Source organism: Micromys minutus (assembly GCF_963924665.1).
Source record: "Micromys minutus genome assembly, chromosome: 18".
In the NCBI taxonomy this organism is placed as follows: Eukaryota; Metazoa; Chordata; class Mammalia; order Rodentia; family Muridae; genus Micromys; species Micromys minutus.
The window spans coordinates 13,256,022-13,280,845 of record NC_137953.1 but is presented as its reverse complement, the minus strand read 5'-3'; the positions used below and the strand labels follow the sequence as shown (position 1 = coordinate 13,280,845).

At 47.9% G+C, this 24,824-nt stretch overlaps 1 protein-coding gene across 2 annotated transcripts in view; it reads right to left on the bottom strand.

Annotated features, from left to right (window-relative positions):
• Positions 1–24,824, bottom strand: part of TCF7L1 (transcription factor 7 like 1) — a 157,398-nt gene that overhangs the window by 14,098 nt on the left and 118,476 nt on the right. The window contains exons 4-5 of one of the 2 annotated variants that reach the window (XM_080932076.1): positions 6,265–6,348; positions 5,943–5,984 (exon numbers count right to left, since the gene is read on the bottom strand). In XM_080932076.1, coding sequence (XP_080788202.1) covers positions 5,943–5,984; positions 6,265–6,348 — 126 coding nt within the window. The remainder of the gene's footprint in view (positions 1–5,942; positions 5,985–6,264; positions 6,349–24,824) is intronic. The other variant, XM_080932077.1, reaches the window with a different exon arrangement.

The window sequence follows — 24,824 nt, the reverse complement described above, 5'->3', positions numbered from 1 at the left end:
CATACAGCGCTAATCCCAAAGCCAACAAACATCTCTAAACACGGGCCCCGGATTGACACAGCGGGCCTGTTCCTGATGGGATGGAGGAGACAGTATGTGAAGCTGGGCTAGCTCACGTGAAGTCCTGGCTTCCATCCTGCCCACGGAATAAGCAGAACCTGGTGGCCCAGGCTTGGAATCCCAGCACTTGATGAACGAGGGCGAAGAGTTCTGGGTAAGTCTGAGGCCAGCCTGAGCTATGTGAGGCCTTTTACTCACCAAACAAGAACGACAGAAAAGTCCAAGAAGGAAATGGCTGTCTTATATGTGAGAGTCAGGGAAGAGCTTGCTGGGCTGACTGGAAGCTGAAGCCATACCAGTAAAACCCAGAGGAGGAGGGCAGACGAACACGTGGCCAGAGTGGGTGCTAGAGACCTGTGTGAAATCCTTTTTTTTTGTTTGTGTGTTATATGCACAGGACCATGCAGAGGCCAGAGGAGGACCAGGGGTATCCTGAGCCATTACTTCCCACCTTATTCCCACTTATTCTCACTGAACCCTGAGCAAGGCTGTTGGCTGTACCCTGGGGTTATAGGAAGATGTGCATGGCACATCCTTCTGCCCTTTTGATGTGGGGGCCAGGGATTTGAACTCGGGTCCTCACGCTAACAGTACACACTCTTACTGAGTCAACTCTCTCCCCAAGTCCTGCTGTTCCTTCCTTGATTTTTTTTTTTTTTTTTTTTTTTGATATCTCTATTTTGGTTGTTTTAGCAAACACTTCTGTTCTTAAGAAACCTACAGTGTTCAGAGGTCATGTGTCTAAGTTACTATCAATTTAATCAGGAATGGAAAAGAGAAAAACATTCAGAGGGAGGGACAGGGAAAAACCGCAGGAGCTAGTTAGATTTTATAGGTTTGGATAAAAAGTATGTAGGAGTTTCAGGTAGGAAAGTTTGAAGCTATATTCAAATAAAAATATTAATTAAATATTAATTAAAAGTATAGTCAGTATGGGAGAACAAACAGCAAACTACAGACTGTTAAGAGTTGTGGTAACTTCTGGTGAGATGGGGAAGTAATGCATATATTTCTTTTATTCACCTTTTATTTATTTATAAATAGATAGGGCCTCACATAGCCATATGCAATTTATCAATAGCCATTTATTGATAGGTAGGTGGTAGGTAGATAGGTAGATGATAGATAGAAGAAGATTCCAGCAAGCGATTTTGAGAGCAGTCACACGCTAAGCAACATTAGGCTTCTCAACTTGGGGCTGGGGCTATGAGACTATTGTCCTTAGAAGGAGAACATCCAGGCTCTGGTTCAGCCACTGGTCCTTTGTCATGAATCTCTCCACTATGCTGCTGAGGATGAGCCAATGAATAATGACAAAATAGGGCATTTGCTATTAAAATATTAGTGTAAGTGGTTGTGGCCTGCAGGCTTTGTTTTCTGTTTTTGTGTGTGTGTGTTTTAACTCATGAGCCCGTCTCTCCATGCTCTGGCGAAGTGTGTTATTACAGTTTTATTTATTTACTTTTCTGTGAGTGTATGCATGTGTATGGAAGTAAGAGGCCAATCAGCAGACGGAGTCTGTTCTGTGCCTCTGCCATGTGGATTTTGGAGACTGAACACGGGTTATCAGGCTTGGTGGCCAGCACTTTTACTGGCTGAACATGCACAGAGCCCTAGGTTTAATCCTCCCCTAAACCAACTATAGTGGTGAATGCCTGTAAACAAACAGACAGATGGACGGACGGACGGACACACACACACACACACACACACACACACACACATACACACACACACGCACCAGTGACATACTGTATAGCAATACATATATGCCAGCTGTCTTTCCTTATACTCCTTGGCACTTTCTCAAATGACATAGTGAACGTAATGTTTTCATTTTTTAAAAAACTGCTTATTTGTAACTTTGAATACTCATTATATAGCCCAGGTTGGCTTAAGTTCAGCCTCCCGGGTACTGGGATTACGGGCATTTGCCCACAACCTTGACTCATGCATTACATTTATCACTTCTGAATGAGAAGAGGGAAATGACCCTGGGGTAAGGAGATGTGTACACGGGCTGTCCACCTTTCTCACAGACCACTCCGCACTTCCCCCTCATTTAACAAAATTTCCTTGTGCACATGGAAGATGCAGAGTAAACACTTGGGAACACTGCAAACACACGCCCCTCCCCCACCCCTGCCTCAGCACTGTGGGGAGGGGTGGTAAAAGGGGTGGCCTGACATGGTCAGTGTGGGGCATCAGCAGAATCGTCCCCAAGCAGTTCTTCATGCTGTGGTGACCCCCCCAACCATAAAATTCTTTTCATAGCTACTTCATAACTCTAATTTTGCCACTGTTAGGAATCTGTGTTTGCTGGTGGTCTGAGGTGACCCCTATCTAAAGATCATTTGACCCCAAGGGGCTTTGACCCACGGGTTGCTCTAGGGTCCCCAATGTCCTCTTCTGGTTTCCTTAGGCACCAGGCATGCACAGGGTACACAGACAGGCAAGCACTCATGCGCATAAATCCAATCTTCAGAGCAAAGCAAACCAGGAAAACCAAATATCAACAGGCTATTTTTTTTTCTGTCTTTCACCCCCAGCTTGCTTTAGAGATATAACTAGAAATAACAACACCCAGCCCTGCCCCCATCGCAGGGCTGCTACTCACTTAAGACTCCCTTGACAGACTCCACATGACTCACCAAATCTCTGCAACTATGTAGCCTATTTTCTTCATTGGCCCTTCTCCCCAGGCAAACGTCTTCAAATATTTTACTTCTGATCTAAGCTAAGTTTTCATAATCTAGAGTGTTTTCATTTCTCTAATTAAAAAAAGAAAAGAAAAACTGGTGCCCGGCTTCCATGATCTTGTTTTAGGATGCTTCAGGTCCAGCTCACAGTCTCTGGCTTGGACAGGAGTCAGGTTCAGTGGTCAGGGATGTTGGGAGAACCACTCTCCCCAGCCTCCTGTCTTTGATTTGCAATTACCGGAATGATTCTCAACTCTGGCTGCCCCTTAAAGTCGCCGTGGGGAGCTTAAAAAACTAAGATAGCAGCCCCACCCCAGCCCAATTAAATCATATCCTTGGGGGATTAAGATGTTAAATTCTATGGGCTCATTATTTCTATTACCTTCGCAATCTGTCCATTTGTTTTGGCACCTAATTCGGGCCCTCATTACCTCTTAGTTCTGCTAATTAAACACGATGGTAATTGTTCATTCCCTCTCTTAATTTCTTAACAATGGCGGCCATGGCGGTAGTGGTGGCAGTGATGGAGTGTGGTGACGGTTGGGAACGCTAGCTGGGAGTGAAGAGTTACTTTGTGTTGGGCACAATGCTGAACTCATTACAGCACGCTGGACAACTCTATGATGTCAGTGCTCCTCTAATCCCCATTTAATAGATGAGGAAACTGAGGCAGAGAGATGACGTAATTTGCCTGAAGCGGAGAGAAGGAAGCAAAGCCAGGATTGGAACCTGCAGCGTTGCACAGGATCCATGACCAGCACATACACATATATTCTCTGGGCAGCTCTTTCCCTCTCTGATCGTGGGAGTTTGGGTAAGTTGGTGGGCTCTACTTTCATATTAAGGATCTCCCCTTGGCTGTTATTTAAAAAAATTTTTTTAAACATGGGGGGTTTATTTTTTTTTCTATTTAATTTAATTTTTTAAAAATACAGTTCTACCTATGTAGCCCTGGCTTGGTTGGAACTTGCTATGTAGACCAGGCTGGTCTAAAATTTACAGAGATCTGCCTGTTTATGCCCTACCCATTCAGGTTTAAAAATACACACACTGTGTGTGTGTGGGGGGGGGGGGTGTAGTCTAGTTGTGGAGGTTGGAGGATAACTTGAAGTGGTCAGTTCTCTCCTACCAAGTAGGTCCTAGGGATTAAACTCAAGTCATTGGGCATGGAAGCAAACCCCTTTATCTGCAGAGTCACCTCTCTGGTCTCTTTACGCTTTGCAGCGTTAGAATAGAGAGTGTGGTGACACGGAATTCACTAAATTCCGCTTTGCTATCTATGAAACGGCGTGTTTCATCAGCCCACGCGTCTCTGCCTCTGTCCTCCCGCTGTGCTGGGATCTGATACTTAGCCCCCTCATCTGCAGTGATCAGCAGCTGCACCTGTAAGAGGCTCCGAGAGTTTAGGAATCTCAGATACTTCTCTGGTAACCGTGAGCAGCTAGTCTGCTTGAAGAAAAAAGGGTGAGAGCCAGTGGTGTCCTGGAGCAAAAGAGGTAGGAGCGCTCAACACCGTCAGCTGTCACCCTAGAGGGTGCCTAGAAAGCGAGGTGAGGGATGAGCGACCATGGGTGGCCGTTAGAGCCGGGGGGGGGGGGAGGCTGGGTTGGGGGTGTTAGTGGGTGTGTAAGGTGATGCTCACAGGGAGGACACTGAGAAATATCTGTCAGATTTGACACTGTGTCCTCTCAAAGGAACCCTTGAGAAGACAGCCTCTGGTCAGGAGAGAGCAGCGAGCCCTTGCATCCTGGGGTTTGCTGCGGGAGGCTTGGGGGGGGGGGCACAGGATGGGGGGGGTCAGCCGAGATGGTAGACAGTCAAGAGATAGCTGAATCAGGACTAACCATCCTTCCCTATGTCTGGTTCAAGCCACTAGAGGGCACCTGTACCTCACGCTTACCATCCCAGATAGGACCTCGGGGATTAGAACAACTACCATGACACAACTGTTCAACATGTGGTGACAAGATACAGACCCTACCAGTACTACCTTGCATGTCTTGGGACAGCCTACCCTGGATGGTCGGTTCTGCCCCACATGGTTATTCCTGTCTACCTCCTGGCTGATGGCTGTGACCCTCACCTGAGAGCCATACATGATACCATGTTGTAGACTAATAAGACTAGGGCTCTCTCCCTGGGAGTCGGTCCTGGGGTTGCTGGTAACCCTACGAGTTCGTCGCGTCACTATCTATGCTCTGTGTATATCTTCTCCCTCACAGTTGCCCTTGAATGAACAAGGATTATCAGTATATCTTAAAATGTCCCGTGTGAGAAAATAACATGGCTGGAATTGGCTGTAAAGCAAAGAGAGGCAGGAGAGGAATGTGTTTGGCGGCGGCACGAGAGTTCTAGAGAATGTATTCGACTTCTCATAGGTCTTTAAATTTGCCTCTAACAACGTTTCAAAAATCTCCATGGAAACCCTAAGGCCGAAAGGAAGCCCTCATCTCCTCTCTGCAAAGTGGGCAGGTTGAGACAGGTGGGGATCCTCTGTGACTCTGAGACCAGCTAGCAAGATAGTCATCAGATAGCCTGGCATAGCCTGGCATAGCCTGGCGTAGCCTGCAAACATCCACTGAGCCTTACTTTACTTCCTCAAAGACGGAATGTTTAGGTGAGAGTCCAGCGTCATCTTTGATACGCTTTGTGCTTCGGTGTTGTGTCATTGAGACCTGCTGGGACCCCACTGCTCCTGTCTCCCCTTTTCCTCCACAGCCTAGTGTTGTCACAGCTGTGTGAGCGGCCATTGTCCACATTAAAATGGATGCTTCCCTGAAACAGCTGGTAAAGAGAGCCTCTTTAACTGCAGTCTTGCAGCTACGGGGAGAAGAGGAGGTGCTCTGAATGAGCCCTGACCGGACAGAAAGGTCCTCTTGTTCATAGGAAGTGGAGAAGGATTTGAAGCAGGTGTCCAGGAAGAACTGGGGTTAATGGTCAGGGCCATGTGCCTTCAATCAAGTATCCCAGGTGGTGTGTGCTTTTTGTGCTGAGGTGGATTGAAAGGTGAAGGGGGTGTCTAAGACATAACCTTTGTTAACCCCTAACTGTGCCTACGCCGGCAGTGAGGATTAATCTTCATCGTCAATTTGACTGAATTTACAATCACCATGGAAACACCCTCCAGGTGTGTCTACAAGAATGTTTCCAGAAAGATTTAACCGAGGAGGGGGGGAGACTCACCCTGAATGTGGGAGGCACCATCCAACGGGCAGGATCCCCACACTGAACAAAAAGGAGAAAGTGAGCTAAGCACCAGCATCCGTCACTCGGGGCTTCCTGACAGTGGCTGTCGCTTTACCAGCCTCACACACCTGTAACCCTGACTTCCCCCACCAGACAGCCGGCCCCACCGAACTGTGAGCCAAAATGAACCCTTCCTCCGTTAAGTCAGATATTTTAGCACAACTACAAGAAAGGAAGACACCAAGGAGACAGACTCAGGAAGCTTCTGGAAGGGGGAAAGGAGTCACATATGGGGCCCAGGAAGCTAAGGCAGACTCACCAAGTGTGCGGGGGATGGCGATCTTGTGTCCTTGACGGTAGCACTGGTGGGGACATCGAGAAGGGGCCATTTCATCTGCAGGTACTGCATGGGGGGCAGAAAACATGAGGCAGGTGAGGTGAACTTTCTCCAGCATCAGGATGAGAATAGAAAGGGCTTCAGGGAGGTCACCAGCGATAAGGGAGGCCTACAGCTGTAAGCCCACAGATCCTGGGGAGGGCCAGTCACCTCCATTGCCACATGGCTCTAATATGGCCCAGCATACATTTATCGTTACTCCGCTCCCACCATCCATCACCTCGGCCAGGCCAGGGCCAAGACATTAAACAGCTCAGGTGAAGTTGTTAGTGGGGAGGGAATGGATACACTCCTATGTGGCCATCATCTTCCAAGAATCAGGCTCAACTCTCCTTTACGTTGCCTCTGTAGCAAGGCGGATCAGAGAACAGTTTCCCAAATCTCATCTGTCTGGTCCATTTCCATATCCTGTAGCATTACAGATAGCATCCCCCAAGAAATGCACTTGTGGGAGGGGAAACAAATGGGTAAAACATGGGAGAGGTTAAGGCATTGGTCCAGGGGGTAGAGTACTCAGCCAACATGCACGAAGCCTTACATCTACCCCTCAACTCCAAAGTATATATGGGTGGTGTGGTGGCCTGCTTGAAACCCCAGCTCTTGAGATGTAGAAGTAGGAGGATCAGCAACATAACAAGTTCGAGGCCAGTCTAGAATATATGAGGTCTGTCTATAAACAAACAAACACACAAACAACCCAGTAATAACAAAACTCCCACCTGCCCCACAACCCAGGGTCATGGGTAATTATCATTTTTGTTTCTTTGTTTGAGACAGGGTCTTGTTATACAGTCTTGGTTGGCCTGTAACTTACTACTTAGGCCAGACGGGCTTTGGATTTTCAGCGATCTTGTTGCCTCTAAACCTGGAGTGCTCTGACTATAGGTGTGTACTCCCACACCCAGCCGGGATTTACACAGATAGATGTTGACCTTTCATGGGTGCCTCTCAACCTTGGAAAGCTCACCCAGCACCCCACCTTCTGCCATGCATCACTGGAGGGGAAAAAAAGGAACCTTTTTCATACCCATGTGCACGCAGATTCATGCATGCATGCTCTTTAGAGAAAAAACATTTCCTCAACATGGGTATGGTACAGCCTGACAGGAGGGAGCCTAAGGGAAGTGAAGGATCCTGGGCTTTGAGCGCGGCCACGGGTACAGATCTCACTCAGCCCACGGGGGTGACTTAACAATTTGGAGCCTGTTCTGTCACCTGTGGGGCAAGCTATTATGACTCACTTTACAGGTTGTTAGCAGGAACTGGACCACGTCAGGCACTGAACGCGGTCTTACACACGGGAGGTATTTGATGAATGGCAGCTCTTATGTTCATAAGCAAACCATTAGTCTTTGCCAGGAGCAGAATCAGGCGTGTTGTCGGAGAGTCAACAGTGACTGACAGGGCGCTTCTGGGCAGCCGACCAGCGAGGGAGGCAGTGTGTGCGCAAGTCTCGAGACTACTTTGAGAACTACATACAGTTCTTTGAGGGGTTGGAGGAGTGAGAAGGCTCAGAGCGACTTTCAGAGACTGGATTTCACGGTGGCGCTGGGGGAGGGTTACAGCTGCCTGGAGAGCATCATAGGCAGGCCAGGGGCGGGGTTTCTAGGAAGGTACTCCCAAGGGGCTGGCAGAGTGCTTTCCCAGCATGCACGAGGCCCCTAGGTTTGACCCATAAACTGAAGATAGGGATGCACGCCTATAGTCCCACCTTAGGGGAAGTAGAGGCAAAAGGAACAGATGTTCAGAGTCTGCAGAGAATAATGGATGGGACCAAATTCAGCTACACATAATCTTGTTTGAAAAAAAAAAAAGGTAAGGAGATGGCTCAGGAGGTAAAGGTATTGAGAAGTCCTGAAGCCCATATAAAAATTGGGGATGTGAGAGTGTGCATCTATAACTGCAAGGGTCCCACTGGGAGATTGGGAACAGGGTTGCTAGGAGCTTCTAGGGCCAGCTAGCCTGTGTTACGCAGAGCAGCAGCAGAGGCAAGAAAGATCCTGCCTCAACAAGTGGAAGGTGAGAGACAACAGCCCATCAAGACGCTCGCCACACTATCAGCCTCCAACACTTCCTTTGTTCTGATGAACCATTCCATTCTTTCCCTACTTGCCCTGCCCCAGGAGGTTGACTGGAAAGATGGAAGTCAAGGTTCTCTTACGGGGGTGACTTGAAGCAGCCAATCCTTGCAACTGGGTAACATACATCCTCTAAAATTAACAACCATGTCTGGTGGTGGTGGCCTACCCCTTTAATCCACCTACTGTGCAATACATGGACCTTGTTTAAGGGGGAAAAAAAAGTGAAGCCAAGTACAAAAGCAAAACAAAGCGGGTTGATGTTAGCACACGTCTTGAATCCCAGCAACCGGGAGGCAGAGACAGGTGGATCTCTGAGGTCAAGGCCAGCCTGGTCTACAGAGCGTGTTCCAGGATAGTCAAAGAAACCCTGTCTTGAGACGACAACAACAACAAAAATAAAACAGAAAACAGAAAAAACGCTAACTTACCGTGAAAAACATCTGATGTTAAAGGGAAATGCCTCAGATTATATCATCCAACAGCAGAAGAGTCTCTAAACCCATCGGCTCTACCATATCTGGTTTCCCTTTGTGTCCAAAACAAACCAAACCAACCAAAGAAAACACCCAGAGATATTTTTAGATGGTATCAGAGTAGGCCAAAACTATCCGAATTTTGGTTTGAATGGCCTTTTGCTTAAACAACATCTTGAGGGCCTCTAGCCATCAAATGCCAGTAGCTTCCAGCCTCTCTTGGCAATCAGAACTGTTTCAAAGTCAGGGATGAAGAAGATGTCTGAGCCATTGAGAACATGTGCTGGCTGCTCTTGCAAGAGACCCAAGTTTGGTGCCCAGCAACAATAACATGGCAGCTTAGAACTGCTTGTAACTCCAGTTCTAGGGGATCTGATGCTCACCCCTGCCCTTAACAGGCACTGCACAAACACACACCTTCCTCTCTGCCTCGGTGTCCCACACAGGGGTCATAGGCATGTGCCAGCATGCTCAGCTCCAACAACTAATTTTATCTGAGAACAGGAAGCTTGGATGGCAGCAGTCTTTAACCCCTGCCACTGAAGTCTAGTTTCTTTCTGATATGTCTGTGAGCTTGTGGATGTGGTTAGTGGTCCTGTGACTCAGGACCCATCCAGCTCTCTCCACTCCCGGAGTCCCGAGGAATCATTTTGGAAGGTAGTACCATGTTCTTTTTTTCAACTTTTAACGATGTTTCCCCTTGTGTGTGGTGTACGTGTGTGTTGTAGGCCTACCCATGTGTATCAGTGCACACGTGTATGGATGTGTGCCTATTACTTTCTCCCTTATTCTCTTACTACTACTGGGTGTCTTCGCTTGCGCTTCACCTTCTCTATTAAGGGTCCCACAACTGAACCCAGGGCTGGCTGGATCCCACCCTTGCCTCCTAGACACTGGGCTCACAGCTGGGCATGGACGCCAGGGACCCAGACTCTGGTCCTCACACTTCTGGGGCAAGTGTTGTAACCACCGAGCCATGTCTCCAGCTTCCTTTCTGAGACCCAAAAGAGAGTCACGGAGTGGATGACAGAATTTTAAGGCTCACTGAATCACTTATTACGGCGCAAGCAGTGGGGAATTCTGAAGTGCTTTGCAGGACCAGAATCAGGGCAGTGGGAGGCGTCAGCAGCACCAGGAACATGCAGGCATCTGCAGAGCTCTGAGTGCCTCGATCACGCCAGTGGAAAGAAACTGCTTTTCAGAAAGTTCCATTTATTTATTTTCAGTGTTAATCCTGTCTCAGTGCGTTGCGCACATGTGTGTGGGGACCCACAGAGGTCAGTGAGTTGGGCCTCTTCGGGCTACAGTTACACATGGTTGTGTGAGCCTCGGACTACGGGTGTTGAAACTAAACTCGGATCCTCTGCAAGAACAGTACCCACTCTTTAACGCTGTGACATCTCTCCAGGGCCGAGAGAGCTCTTTCTGGCAGTGGCTCCCATGAGAGGCCAGCCGCACAATTATCCTGGAGGTCAGTGCTCATGGGTGGAGCACGTCTGTGGGGGATTAAGCTGAGCTAAGACTGTGCACAGTAAAGGTGTGCGGACAAATTAAAACAGGTTTCGTCAAGCCCATTCAACAAGCTGCCCAAGGCTCACAGCTGGGCATCGGTATAGATACTGCTGCTCACAGCCTGGTCCAGCTCCTGTCTCCTGGGATGACCGTTGAAAAGGCAAAGCTCCTCCTTTTGCCTCCCAAGTTTCAGTGCAACTGTTGGAGCTGTCTCTGACCAAAGGACCCCCCTCAGCATTCAGAGATAGAATATTACCCTGCCGTCAAACTTACATATACCGCATCAAAATGCCACCATCTCTTGTGACACATACTATGGCGCTGACAGACAGTTCCAGTTTTCACAGAACCTTGGAGACTGGCTGGGGACTTAGCTTTCTGCCATTCTGGTTCATTTATAGTTAAGAACGGTGAGGCTACGGTTTACGATGTATCTTTTTGTTCGGGGCCACCATGTTGGTCAGTAGGTAACGGTCCTTGTAACCATGACTGACAAGTTGAGTTTGATTCATGGGACCTACGTGGAGAGAACAGACTTCTGAAAGTTGTCCTCTGACCATCACACATGTGTGATGTGACCGACAGTCACCACCCCTCTAAATAGATAAAAAATTTGTGCATCCGAGAATAGGTGTGGTGCATACATGTATGTGTGTGCACACCCATTTGTAGAGGTCAGAGGAGGATACCAGGTGCCCTGCTCTGTTATTCTCTGACTTGGTCTCTTGAGTCAGGTTTACTGCACTGGAGCTAAACCACCACAGCACTGAGGTCACAGAGGGACGTGTGGCCATACCCGACGTAAACTTCTAAAAATGTATCTGTTTATCATCATTTTTTATGTGTGTGTGTGTGTGTGTGTGTTAAGTGGCAGGTTGATCACCTATGAAGGCAAGAGGTCACCTTTCTGGAGTCGGTTCCCTTCTTCTACCTTTCTGTGGGCTCTGGGGATCAAACACAGCTCCTCCGGTTTACAACTTCCTCTGCGTGCTGAGCCATCTCACCAGCCTCCAGGTTTGCTTCCTTGCTGTTGATAATGTGGGCGCTGGTGATTTGAACTCAGATCTTCAGGAATGTGCACTAAACACTCTTACTTATGAGCCACTCCCCCAGCCCTAGCATATATGTGTTCTCCTTGTTAAGGAAGGGTGGCTCTAGTCCTAACTGTTCTCACTGGAACAGTCGTCGAATCAGCACACACACACACACACACACACACACACACACACACACACGGTCATGTGTGGCTTCTCTTGTTAGATTCATTCATGAGATGCATGCAGAGTGATTGATTTTCTTTCCCACCAGCGCTTTTGCATTCCCTGGGTGAACCAGACTGGGCTACCCGGTTTTGTCATTTCTTGTACTTTACTGTGGTATACTGATCAGAGCGGCACCTTTCCTACGGGAAGCGGACAAAAGGTGTTTTCTTTGGGGTGACATTTCTAACAAGTGTTGCGTTGGATGCTACTTTGGCTTTATTAAAGGGGGACTGTACCTCTCTTCCTGAATGTTCTGCTGTTTCTCTTTGCTTCTCAGCCCTTCCCAGAGTCCCCCCAGGGCTAAGTGCTCGGCCAGGTGGGCTGTTTCCACTCTCCTCCGGCCTGGGGAAGGGTCCCTCTGAAGGATGCTCCCTGGGGGTTAGAACCCGCTTTCCTGCAGCGGGGCGGAGACCTGTCCTACACAATCCTCACTGGCTCCGGAGACCCAGCAGCAGATTAATTGCAGCTGTGCCTTGGAATTTCCCCAACACACAAATCTTCGTGATGTAAAACAGCTGGGAGGAAATCCCAGCATGCCCTGGACAGAGGCAGAGCTGCCAATGAGCTCTGGAGATTAACCCTCAAGCTCCCGGAAGGTAGTGAGGGCCCCTGCGCCAGAGAGACCCACGCTGTCCCACTCCTACTCCATGTGCACAAGGAGTCCCTGGCATGCCCACAGACTCTGTCTGAATGCTTGTTGAGGAAAACCCTTTCAGCAGGACCTGAGCACCAGAGAAAGATCAAGGTTTCTTGTCACTGAATGCACCCACAACAAGGTTCCCAAAAGAGCATACAAGTGTGGAGCTCGGAAAACCATTCATCTCCCAAAATCAAGCCCCTGGAAGGCCCCCTTCCCACTTCTTCCATGGGCACCAGCAGAAGACAGAGTTCTTTGCACCTTTTCAGGTTAGGAAGGCAGCCCTGCCTCTCTGGTCCCCACTGGTGAACGGTGTCTCCCTTGACATCAAGATAGGGCTCTTCTGGGCTGGAAAGATGGCTCAGTGGTTAAAAGCACTGACTGCTCTTCCAAAGGTCCTGAGTTCAAATCTCAGCAACCACATGGTGGCTCACAACCATCTGTAATGGGATCTGATGCCCTCTTCTGGTGTGTCTGAAGACAACAGTGTACTCATATATAATAAAATAATCTTTAAAAAAAAAAGATAGGGTTCTTTTGAGTAAAGTCCAAGGATTCTTAAGCCTTACTAAAAGATGCTACAACCACTGTCACCAAGAGACAAAACCAAGGTAACAAGTATCCCTCCATGCCCCCCCTCATCAAAAGATGGCTTCAAATACAGTGAGACATTGCTTTCTCAGTCTGTATTTGTAACCCAGGTTTGTCTCCAACTCACAATAGCCCACCTTGCCCAATCCCGAGTGCTGGCATTGTCACAGGTATGCCCTTCCACATCCAGCTCTGCCCCGTCCCGGTCTCTGTGTGTAAGCGTGTGCAAGTGAAGGTCAGAGGTCAACCTTGGGTGCTTCTCTTCAGGAGTGGCCTACCTTGATTTTTGAGATGGGGGCTCTCACTGAGACCAGAGCTGGGTTACTGGGCAAGGGTGCTGACCTCAAACCTTCCCCAGTGATTACAAACACTAGCCTCATGGCTCAGCTTTTTATGTGGGTGCAGAGTCAGGTCCTCGTGTTTGCATGGTATGTTCCTCGGAGAACCATCCCCCTCAGCCCCTCTTCCCACATTAGCAACAAGCAGGGAGCAAAGGAACCTGGAGGCTGGTGAGATGGCTCAGCACAGAAAGGAATCTGCAAACCTGAGGAGCTGAGTTTGATCCCCGGAGCCCACAGGAACCGGTTGCACAAAGGTGACTTCTTGCCTCCAAATAGACAGTGTGGAATGATGAATAATTTCTCCACTGTGGATGAGCAAACTGTGCCTCATTAAACCACCATACCTGTACCACCTACAAAACACCAGTCAGCCATCCTTCCCTAAGGTCCCAACCCGGGTGTATTCAGTGTTTCAGGGATAAAAACCAACAACCCGTACCAACCAATCCTCAGGTTTCCTCCTTTGCTCTCTCCCAATACCAGCTAGCTTTAACTTCTCCCTAGACTGTAGGATCTTAGTTTCTTCTGCTGGCCCCCATCTTTGCATCTTTTACTTGTGAGAAACTAACTTTGCACAGAGCCCAGACTCAAAGTCTTTCCACGGCGGAATGGTTACCGTTTGTATACTTTGTCCTCTGGGCTCCCCGGGAGCCATGCCTGTGAGACATGGAACACGGAAGGGGGTTTATTTGGGCTTACAGTTACAGGGGTGTTTCAGTTCAGCATGGGTGGGGAAGGCACGGCAGAGTTCTGGGCAACAGATGACACAGCTCCTAAGGTATCCCAGAGGAAGACATCGGAGTACTGACTGGGACAAAAGCTGGGTTTACCCTTCAAGGCCACCTTCAGCGATATGAGTGTCTACCAGGTAGACACTTTCTCCTCCTCTCCAAACAGCACCGCCAGCTGGAGCCCAAGTGTTCAAACATACGGTCTGTAGGGGGGGGCATTCCACATCCAAGCCATGACAGCCATCACCTGACCAGTGTGCTACAATGTGCACTTCCACAATGGGGTGGTTCAGTCAGTCTATCACAGTACCCTTCGGAGATACGGTCTATGTGGAAGGGAGCCTGTTTCGTTTTCTTCTCCTCTTTTGAGGCAGTGTCTCACTGTGTTTCCCAAATGCTGGCATTAAAAGTGTGCACCACCATTGTCCAAATTGTTCAGCTTGAGCAACTGGTCTTTATTGAAGACTCCTTTGGTACTGCTAGGATTTGGAGGAACAGCACAGAGTATATGCTTTGCCTAACCCTGCTGATTCCTAGGAATCTGTTTAAGACCCCGTGTCTAGTTAGGGATGGTGGCTCACATCTGTAAACCCAGCACCTGGAGGCTGAATCAGTAAGATCACCAGGAGTTCCAGTTCTTCTTTCCCACCCCATGGGGTGAGGGAACACGGTTCCTTATCTCCCACAGTAACATGTATAGATCGTTCTATGTTTTAAAATGCACCAACTGTGGGAGCTGGAGTGGTTAAAAGCACTTGTTGCTTGTGCAGAGGACCTGTCTTCAGTTCCTAGCACCCACATGGTGGCGAACAGCCACCTGTAACTACAGTTCCTACCGGCTCTCTGATGTCTGAGGACTCAGGTACAAACCCAGTACACATGCATACACTCAAGCACACACATATACATACAACAGAATAAATACACATTTTAAAGAAGAAACTACTGGCTGGAGAGATGGCTTAGAGGTTAAGAGCATTGGCTGCGCTTCCCAGCAACTACATGGTGGCTCACAACCATCTGTAATGAGATCTGGTGCCCTCTTCTGGCCTGAAGGAACACATGCAGGCAGACTGCTATATACCTAATAAATAAATAAATCTTAAAAATAGAGGAAATCACGCCAACTTTGAACAACCAGTCTCAGTAGCAGAAAGACAAAAATACCTCCCCAGATGGGGGAAAATACTTAAATTTCTGAAATCATTGAAGAGAGTAATGAAAGAAAAGAAAACATTTTGCTTTGACTCTTACTTTCTTTATAAAGTGAGTATTAAGCATTTGCATGGATGCACTGGACAGCACTAAGTCCCAAACACAACCTCTTTGTCCCACCCCAGTGTCAATGAAGGCCATGTTCCTTCCTGAGGATGCTGGATAGGCGAATAATCCGAAATAAATTCAATTTGAAGTCTGTAGGGATCTATAATAAGCTACTTCTGGAGTTAATACAATAGATAATTTTCTGTGGAAAAGTTTTTCTTTTTTAAAAAATCATACGCTGGAGAGATGCTTCAGCAGACAGCTTTCTGCTCTTCCAAAGGGCCTGTGTTCAGACATCACCACACACTTCAGGCAGCTCACAATCACCTATAACTCCAGTTCCAGGGCATCTGACCCTTCCTCCTGGACACTGGGATGGGTGGACGGACAGACACCCAGACAGACACACACACACATGAATGAGGTGGGGAGGGAGAGAGAAAGACATAGGTATTCGTGCATGAATAAAACATACGTCTTAAAAAAAGAATCAGGCTTTTAATGCTTTAAAACCACCACCACCAACAACAATACGCTGGATGGTGGTAGCTCACACCTTTACCCCCAGCACTTGGGAGGCAGAGGCAGGTGGATCTCTGAGTTTGGAAGCCAGCCTGGTCTGTAAAAGCAACAGGCCAGCTAGAGCTATACAGAAACCCCATCTTGAAAAACCAAGTTCTTCCCCTCCCCCTTCATTCATCCCAAGGTTTAGTCAACAAATATTTTTGAAGCTCTGGTGCACACTCCCCCTTGTCCCAAGCGACTTCCAGCTGTCTGTTCCAGAGAATCCGGTTGTTCCTCCTACCAGAACCAGAGCTAAGGTTTGATTTAGAAAGCCAGCTCTCTAGTGGATAAGCAGAGGTGTTTAGCTCTATCAATCTACAGACAAGACCTGGCCCGGATGGCCTGCTAGAGGAGGAAAAACAAACACAAAAACAAAGCAGATGTTGCTGTCCCTCTAAAAACAAAGGCCATATCAAGGTGCCCAGTAAATCAGGAGTCTCAGCTGAACACCACTTACAAGCTGTGTATCTGGGGGATCCTTACTTCTCGGGACCCGTCCTCGCCAACGGAGATTGACCACCTCGACGGTGTGGCGATCACATGGAGAGGACCAAGTGACTGCTGGACACTTAAGGAAAACTAGAAAGCGGATTTGTGAGACGGCCCAGCAGTTAAAACTATCTGCCTCCGAGTCCGATGACTTTAAGTCTCAGGAATCTGCCTGGTAGAGGGATGGAAATGACTCCCACAAGTTGTCCTTTGACCTCCACGTGCCCCTCACCAGTAAATAAACATTTAAAAAATAGAAAGTGATGTCACTTACATAGAAAGTGGTGTCACTGTTTTCCCTCAGCTACTGAGTAGCTGAAGCAGGTCAGTTGAGCTTAGAAATTCAAGCCTGTGTAACACAGCAAGTTCCCGTCTGAATGGAGAAAGGACTTCACACTGACTCATCAGTTTTAGCTATTTTTACTTACGAGCAAGTCCAGGGCTCGAGTGAGCCGATCTTGGAAGCCTCTAACAGCTCAAGCGTTTTGTGGGGGAGACGGCCCATTCGGTGGTGCCCTTACTGCTGCTTTCTATGCACCAAAGTCATTTGTGGTATCTGTGGGGTGAATATTCCCACCACAGTTGGGTTTGAGATACTATGGTGAGTCACTGGAAGAGGTGGGAAGAGATACTCAGAGTTGGCCTGGTACCAACTGGCTGGCCACACACCACTGATGCCAGGCAGGCGTGGAGAGGGGTCTTTGGCCTGTCCTGACTTGCTAGAATTATTGGCTCTATTCATAGATGCTGGGAAGCTGTACATTCGGTGCTTGGTTGATGTGGGCCCGAGGTCATAATGGAGACCTGAATGTGCAGCCTTGTACATCTTTCCGACAGCCCTCTGGGTGCAGAGCCCATTTTCTGGCTCCTGCCCTTCGCCTTGTTTTTCTTGTCACACAGGAGAGAACTGGGTCCATATCTGCTCTTACCCAGCTGCCAGGTTGAAGCTGACAGAATTCTGGTGTTTAAGATGTCAGAGCACCATACTCCCCCTTCAGGTTCACAGTTTGCGACAAGTCGGCACTTTCTAGCTCCTTCCCGCCTGGCTTCCATGAGCACTCCTCGCCCAGCCCTTGTGTGAATGCAGGGGTCACAGGACATGTTTCTAGCCTCTAGGGGAATGAGCAGTTCAGTGTATAAACATATAAAACTCTTTTAGAGAACTCAGCACTGCTCTCAGCAACACAGAAGACCATTCATTTACATCTCCAGGTTCTGTCTGTGCTGGTTATTAAGTTTGCATTGAACTCGTGTCTCAATGAGTATCTCTCTTAGGTTTTTGTTTCTGAGACAAGATTGTGTGTGTGTGTGTGTGTGTGTGTGTGTAGCCCTGGGTATTCTGAAACTCGCTCTGTAGACCAGGCTGGCTTCGAACTCATGGAGATCTACTTGCCTTTACCTCCCAGGTGCTGGGATTAAAGGGTGTGCCTCCACCTGTAAGGTCCACGTATTACAGTAGTGACAGAAAACAAAGCTCCTAAAAGTAACCTCATATTAATAACATTTTACCCCCACACAAGTGTCTTCAGTTTACTCAGCCAGAAAAGGCCAAATTCTACTTTAGCATCTCTTGCTGCTTCCCGTGGGCAACCGATTTCTCTGGATTCTAGACACTTCTTGCAAGTGTGCCTTCTGCCTGCACCTGGAGAACCTTGGGGTGACAACCTGCTTGTTTTTGCTTTTTATTTTTCACTTAAAGGTCTATTTTTAATTATGTGCATTCACACAAGTCTGTGTGTAAGTATGCGCCCATGAATGTGGTCCCTGAAGAGGACCAAAGAGGACACTGGGCCTCTGATGGTGGCGTTACAGGACAGTGTGGGTTCTGGGAACTGAATTCTGCACATACAATGCATTCTCCTAACTCATAGGCCATCTCCTCCCTCTCCTTCCCCCTCCCTCTCTCTCTTCCTCTCTCCCTCCTCCCTTCTCCCTCTCGGCAGGATCTCACACATTTCAGACTGACCTTAAATTCCTGGTGCTCTTGCCTCTGCCTCCCAGGGATTACAGACATGCTCTATCAGGCCTGGTTGGTTTATGGGATGTTGGGGATTGAACCTGTGTAGGCCGGCGCTCTACCCACTAAGCCACACTCCCAGTTTAAGCCACTGGGTTTGAAATGAGCAGGTAGAAGTGTTGTGAAGTGCATCAGTAGCTCTCTTTGCCTTAGATAGACTAAATGTCACTCCCAAGGATCAGTTGGAAAGGTCACCCCCCACCCCCCCATTTGCAAGACTATCTTTCACTTACCATTAGAAATACCCTTCCAAACTACGCAACTAAACAACTGGTCCTGGTGATAGTTCAGGAGAGACAAGATACGAAAGAAAGCCCTATGACTTGAATTTGATCCAGGAAACTCAACAGAAGTCACATGTGATGCTAAGTGTGATATAGGAAGTGGGTACAGGGTCTTGTTTTGGCTTTCTAGAAGTGTCAACCCAATCCTTCAATCTTGGACCGGGGCACAGGTGTGATATGCCTCTTTCTATGTCCATGCCAGACATTGCTAATAGATTACCAAATACTCCCCAGTTCTGCCTGGTGCAGGCCCAGAGTGTTCAACATAGTATACCAGGTGGGTTCTGACAGTGGGTGAGAAATCACTGTGAGGTGCTGTCATACATATTTTCTCTGACTCAGGACTGATGGTAGATAACAGATATTCTATCTGGAAGGAAGCCAGGGCAGGATCCAGGCTTCACAAACCCTTTTCTCCTGGCTGGCTCGATCAGGAACATTCTTGGAAGGCATCAAGGGTTCACAGAAAAGGCCACCAAGCAGCAGAAAACAGTCCTAACTTGCAGAGCCCAGTGACCAAAAGCAGGTCTGGGAATTCTGAAGTTTGTGGATTTTCCCTTGTGGGAAGAGGAGCTGGAAAATGTCCCAGGTATTGAGGAGAGAGGAAGCAGGGTCTGTGTAAAATCAATAGGGAACAGGAAGTGATTATCTGGGGCCAGGAAAACACACAACACAAAAGAACAGCCAGGCAGCAGAGGGCTGGCTCCCAGCAAGCAGCGCTCCCAGGGCTCCTCAGAGCTGTCTCTCCCGTCCCTGACTGCAAAGTCTATCCACAGTCAGCAGCCCCTGTGTCCAAGAGTGTCCCTCCACAGGTGAGCGGTCCCAGCAAGGGTCCTTGATTCCATGGGTGGGGCAAGTCTGTGACTTCTACACAGGGTCACTGAGACGTGTTTCGTGAATGGTTTCCACACTACTGGGGAACAACAACGTCATTCTGCACTCAGTCTGAAGACACGTGAAATGGGGGTGGCTAAGAAATGAACTTCGACCATGGCCATATTGTAGGTCAGACACTCTGTGTGTATCATATCACAACCCTGCCATCTCAGTGAGTATCTGCAGTTTATTCTAATAGGCATCAAAGTGCCCAGCACGACCAAGGATCTGGAGTCCACGTCCAGTACTTTAATTAGCTAACGAAACAAAACATTAAAACAATCACACACACACACACACACACACACACACACACACACACACTCAACGCACACACTTGTTTCAGAGATAAGGTTTCCATACTCACAGAGTTTAACCTGGAACTCACGATTAGCCCAGGTTGGCCTTGAACTTCAAATCCTACCTTTACCACCCGAGACCGGGTCTGTACCACCAGTACACCCAACCCAGCCCCCCCATCTTTGTCTTAAAGGAAAACATCAAGTAAATAGTATAGGTGGTGGGTGGACGAGCTCATACAGATAAGGGACATTTGGGACCAGGAGCTGCAGCACATTTTAAATAAGGCTAACCTTAACCCCTGAAAGAAGCTCAGCATGTAAGGCCCATGCATGTGGTTGCTTCTCTATAAAAGCCCAGACTGTCCTCTTGTGCATGCGAGGTCAAAGCAGCAGACTTTTTATCGTTGCGCTAGCCAGGAAGTCCTGTCCTTTGGCTGCTGAAGCATCTTTTCCATTTCTCATCTTGACCTCCGGACGAGTTGTCTAGTGCTCCTGCCTCAGTCCCTCCTACATTTGCATTTCTCCTCCCTCCCTCTCCGAGCTTCTTGGGGACAGGAAACTCGTGTGTGCTCTGGTCACCACAGCACTTGACACAGCGCATTGTCTGTGACAAGTGCCTGATGACCAGGAGGGCATTTCAGGAATACCTGAACGAGAGGCATAAGTACCCCTTCCTGGAAAGGTTTCCGTCAGCCTAGGTGAGATGAAATGCAGCCAGAAGCAATCAGTGGCTACTCCTGGGTTTGCCAGTGACATTGGGAGAATTGGTGGCTTCACGATCAACAGGCAACTTACCAGCGGAGTTAAGACTCCTTTAAACATTTACTAAGGGTCTTAATTCCAGCATTCATGCAGAGGCAACAGGGGCTGTCTATGAATTTGAGGCTCTTTGGGTCTATATAGTAACATCAAGACTAGCCCCCGTCTCAGAAACAAAAAAACAAACAAACAAAAAACAAAACAAACAAACAAAAAACCCTCCAAACAATGAACACCATTCATTGAGCCAAAAATTGCAGTGCATAACTTTAGCCCCAGAATTTGGGTAAAACCAGGAAACTGAGGAGTTTCCTGATAGCTTGGGTTGTATGGGATATAGGTCAGTGGTAGAGTATTTGTCAAGCACGTGTAAGCCTCTGGTCCAAACCCCAGCAATCGGCAGCCAACGGCATCATAATCTGTTTTCAAATACCTTTACTTCCTTACATAGATTGTATATCAATTGCAAATTATAAATGAATTCGGTTAGCTCTATGCAGCCTTGGACTCCAGATCCCTGGATTTAGTATTTGTGGGTTTTACCAACCACAAGACTTCCGACCTTGGATTTAACTAAATGCAAAAAGTAATACAGTCAGACCTTCAACGATTGTATCTGTACTAAACACACATCATTCTCCCTATTGTAACTTAACTGTCTACGTATCATCTCTGTTAAGTATTTAAAGTAATCTAGAAATAATTTAAAGTATAGGGAAGGATGTGCCTATGGCATGTATGGAGGATGGAGGCAGGATCTCTCTCGTTAACTGCTGCATTCTTCAGGTTAACTGGCCAGCAAGCTTCTGGCCTTTTTCTACCTCCCATCTGGAGGAGAGGTTCTGTGATTACAGATGCTTAGACGACTGTGTCTGACTTTTTATGTGGGTTCTGGGGGTCTGTACTCAGGTTGTTAGGCTTGTGTGCCAAGCACTTTACCCTCTGAGCCAGTTCCGTGATAAACTATTTTAAATCAGGGATCTGGGCATCCATGGATTTTGGTATCAACACAGCACCTAACCCCCCCCCCCACACACACACAAATAGAAGGGTCAAATGTGCATCTAGTTTTCTGTAGGTGGAGGCTGAGGTGCTAGAGTTGGACTACGTGACCCGGCTATATAGACCACAGCATTAAAAAAAAAACCCACATTCTAATATTAATATCATTCTAGACAAGCAGTAAGTGTGCAAAAGCAAAGGACAGGAATGGGAGAGATGGCCTAGCAGTTAACAGTGTCTGCTATTTGGTAGAGATGTTGGCGGCACAAGCCTTTAATCCCAGCACTCAGGAGGCAGAGGCCAATGGATCTCTGAGTTCAAGGCCAGCCTGGTCTACAGAGTGAGCTCCAGGACAGTCAGGGCTACACAGAGAAACCCTGTCTCAACACAAAGACAAAACAACCCTCCTCCCCACAACAACAGCGACACCTGCTACTCTTGCAGGACCCAGGTTCACTCCAGGCGCCCATATGGAGCATTTCACAGCTGTCTGTAATTCCAGGGACATCCGACACCCTCTTCTGGCCTCTGAAGGCACCTGCCAAGTATGTGGCACTCACGCAGACAGTATACTCGTAAATTAAAATTAAAAAAAAAAAAAAATCAAGGGAAGTCCAAAGTGTCTGCATAGATAGATTCAGATTTCTTTTTAAAAACACATCTGCAAACTCCCAAGGAGTTTACAAGTACTTTATCACTTTGCCTTCTAAGATGGCATCTACTTCCCCTTATAGTACAGAAAGCTGAGTAACTAGTTAAGCCCAAATTCCTGTCTCATCTAAGAGCACACTTTTAACGCTTGATGTCTAGTAGTGCCGGAAGAGAGCAGCACGAACCATCCTGGCTTTCCTCAGTCAGGAACACTCAGACAAAAGGGGCGAGCCATTCCACTGCGGTCCCAGAGGCCACTGGCCGAAATGAAATCAGAACGAACAACCCAGGTGTCCTGGGCTTCTGCCATAGCTGTGGGAGAGCTGGGACGGACCACGGTATTTCCCAGAACCCACAAGAGTGAACGTAAAAACAATTGTAGGGGGATGAACTACTAATGCAGGCAAATCAATATTATGAGCGCCGATCTGCAGAAGTCATAAAACACTCAACAAAAGAATAATTGTGTCAGTCAGATTTTTCTTATGGCTAAACCAGGAGGCGTTCTCAGTGTGCACGAGGGCTCTACACTGCCCCCTGGTGATCTCTGTGGCACCACTGGGAGAATGCTAGCTAATTGACTGTGGGGAACAAAAGTCCCGGATCATCCAACCTGGTCTAGGAGACAGCAGAGAAGTCTGGACCAGGCACCAAGCCATCTGGAAAAAAATCTCTCGGCTTCACTCCCATTTGTTTGCAGAACCTGAGATAAAGAAGCTACGAATTCAGTAATGAGTTAACTACTTTCAGTCGGCCATGCTGCAACAGCTTTTTTTTTTTTTTTTTTTTTAATTCCTCTTTAATTACCTCGGGCACTTTTCTTGATGCCCCGTTGGTGGGAGAATAAATTAGTAAGCCTTTTCTTGTGCAATTTGGAGGCATGTATCAAGTCTTCCAAAGGCGTACCACCCCAAGGAATGCATCCTAAGGAAATCATTAAGGACGAGAAGAAACTACAGCTGCAAGCTCACTGGGGCCTTCTCTAAGAGCTGAATGATATTAAATACCTCATGCTACAATGATATTTGAATTTATGGAGCAGGTGAATATTTATAGACTCGCCAAGGTACGCACGAGACACTCTCAAGGGAAAAAGCAGGACACCAAGCTCGGAAAGAATTCACCAGCAGATTTCTTTATAGGTGAGTGAAAGACCCACGTGGTCAGACAGGGAGATTTGGGTTCTACTGGGCCAGCGAGTGGGGTTAGTTTGTTGGTCCTCAGTCCTCCCAACATCAGGGCTGTTGGGAGGAGCTATGACTTCCAGCCCCCTGCCCCCAGCTGCTCAGCTGTCCCTGGAAGCGGACCTAACCTTCTGCCCCATTCAATTACTCTCCTGAGGACATCAGTGTGAGATCAGAGCTGCCCCCAAATGCTTACAGGCACCCCAGAACACTGCACTGTCTACCTACTGCTTAGGATTCTAATTTTTAGAGACAGCCTCCAGGGATCCAGTCCTTTAATGCTCTGCTTTTCTTTCGTTGGGCCTCTTGTACCCACCGTGTGTTTCACCACCGAGCTACGGAGCTCCCCACCACCATCACCCTCCAGCCCCACATTCAGCTTTTCTATCCCCTAGAGCAAGCATCCAACCAACCACCAGGCATTTTTTTTTTTTTTTTAGTGCTATAGTGTACCAGCCTCTATAGTCTTGCCCTGCTTAAGCCCTTCCAGAGGATTTATCTGCAATAGATCGATTATAAGGCTCAGCGTGGAAGTCTCTGGTACATGTGGAAAACCCATAGCCCCAGAGCAGCCCTCACAGGATCTAATAAACACTTGGAAGATTAGGCAGTAGACACCCACGCTGGGATTCCTGGTGGCACACTAGAGAAGACCATCAGAGCCTTCTTGAACATTCCTAATGATGACAACACATTCCTCTTTATTTCTGGGCTGAGAGAAGGGCTGCAGGGCCTCTTCTAAGCTCTCCAGCCAAATCAAGGGCGGAGTCTTCATGAAATTCTCAGCATCCTGGCTCGGCCAGAAGGGTACATTTCGGGACACACTCTAAAAAGCGCATCTCGGATGTCACAGAACTTGTTGAGGGACCTGGTAACCCATCGGTTCTAGGTGCAGCCTGTGCTTGGGGCTGACTGCATATGGAGTTTTGACCAAGAGCAAAGAGTAACCACGTCTTGTTCAGGTACCATATTCGTTCATCCAAAGCTGTTACATCCCTGCCACTCCCTTCATGGGGCTACATGTGACGGCCAACTTGGCGGACAGCTCTGTCAGCACTACAGCAGAGGCTGGAAGCTCACTGGCCAAATTCTCCATTTGATTCCTTTTCATTTTCCATGTCCTGTAAAATGTCCCACACAGTCTCGGTCAAGGGTGTTCATTCAGCCCCACGAATGCAGGCTGAGTTAAATACACCGAAAGCCATAGTCAAATGGACCACTGAGTAATTCTTCTTCAATTTTTCCATAAGTTTTCATCTCAAGGTAAACGGGCGCTTACAGTGGGACAGGCTGCTGTGTGGCTGCCATGTCTCCCGCTGAACTCTTTTTTTAAAGATTTATTTATTTATTATATATAAGTACCCTGTAGCTGTCTTCAGACACACCAGAAGAGGACATCTGATCCCACTACAGATGGTTGTGAGCCACCATGTGGTTGCTGGGAATTGAACTTAGGACCTCTG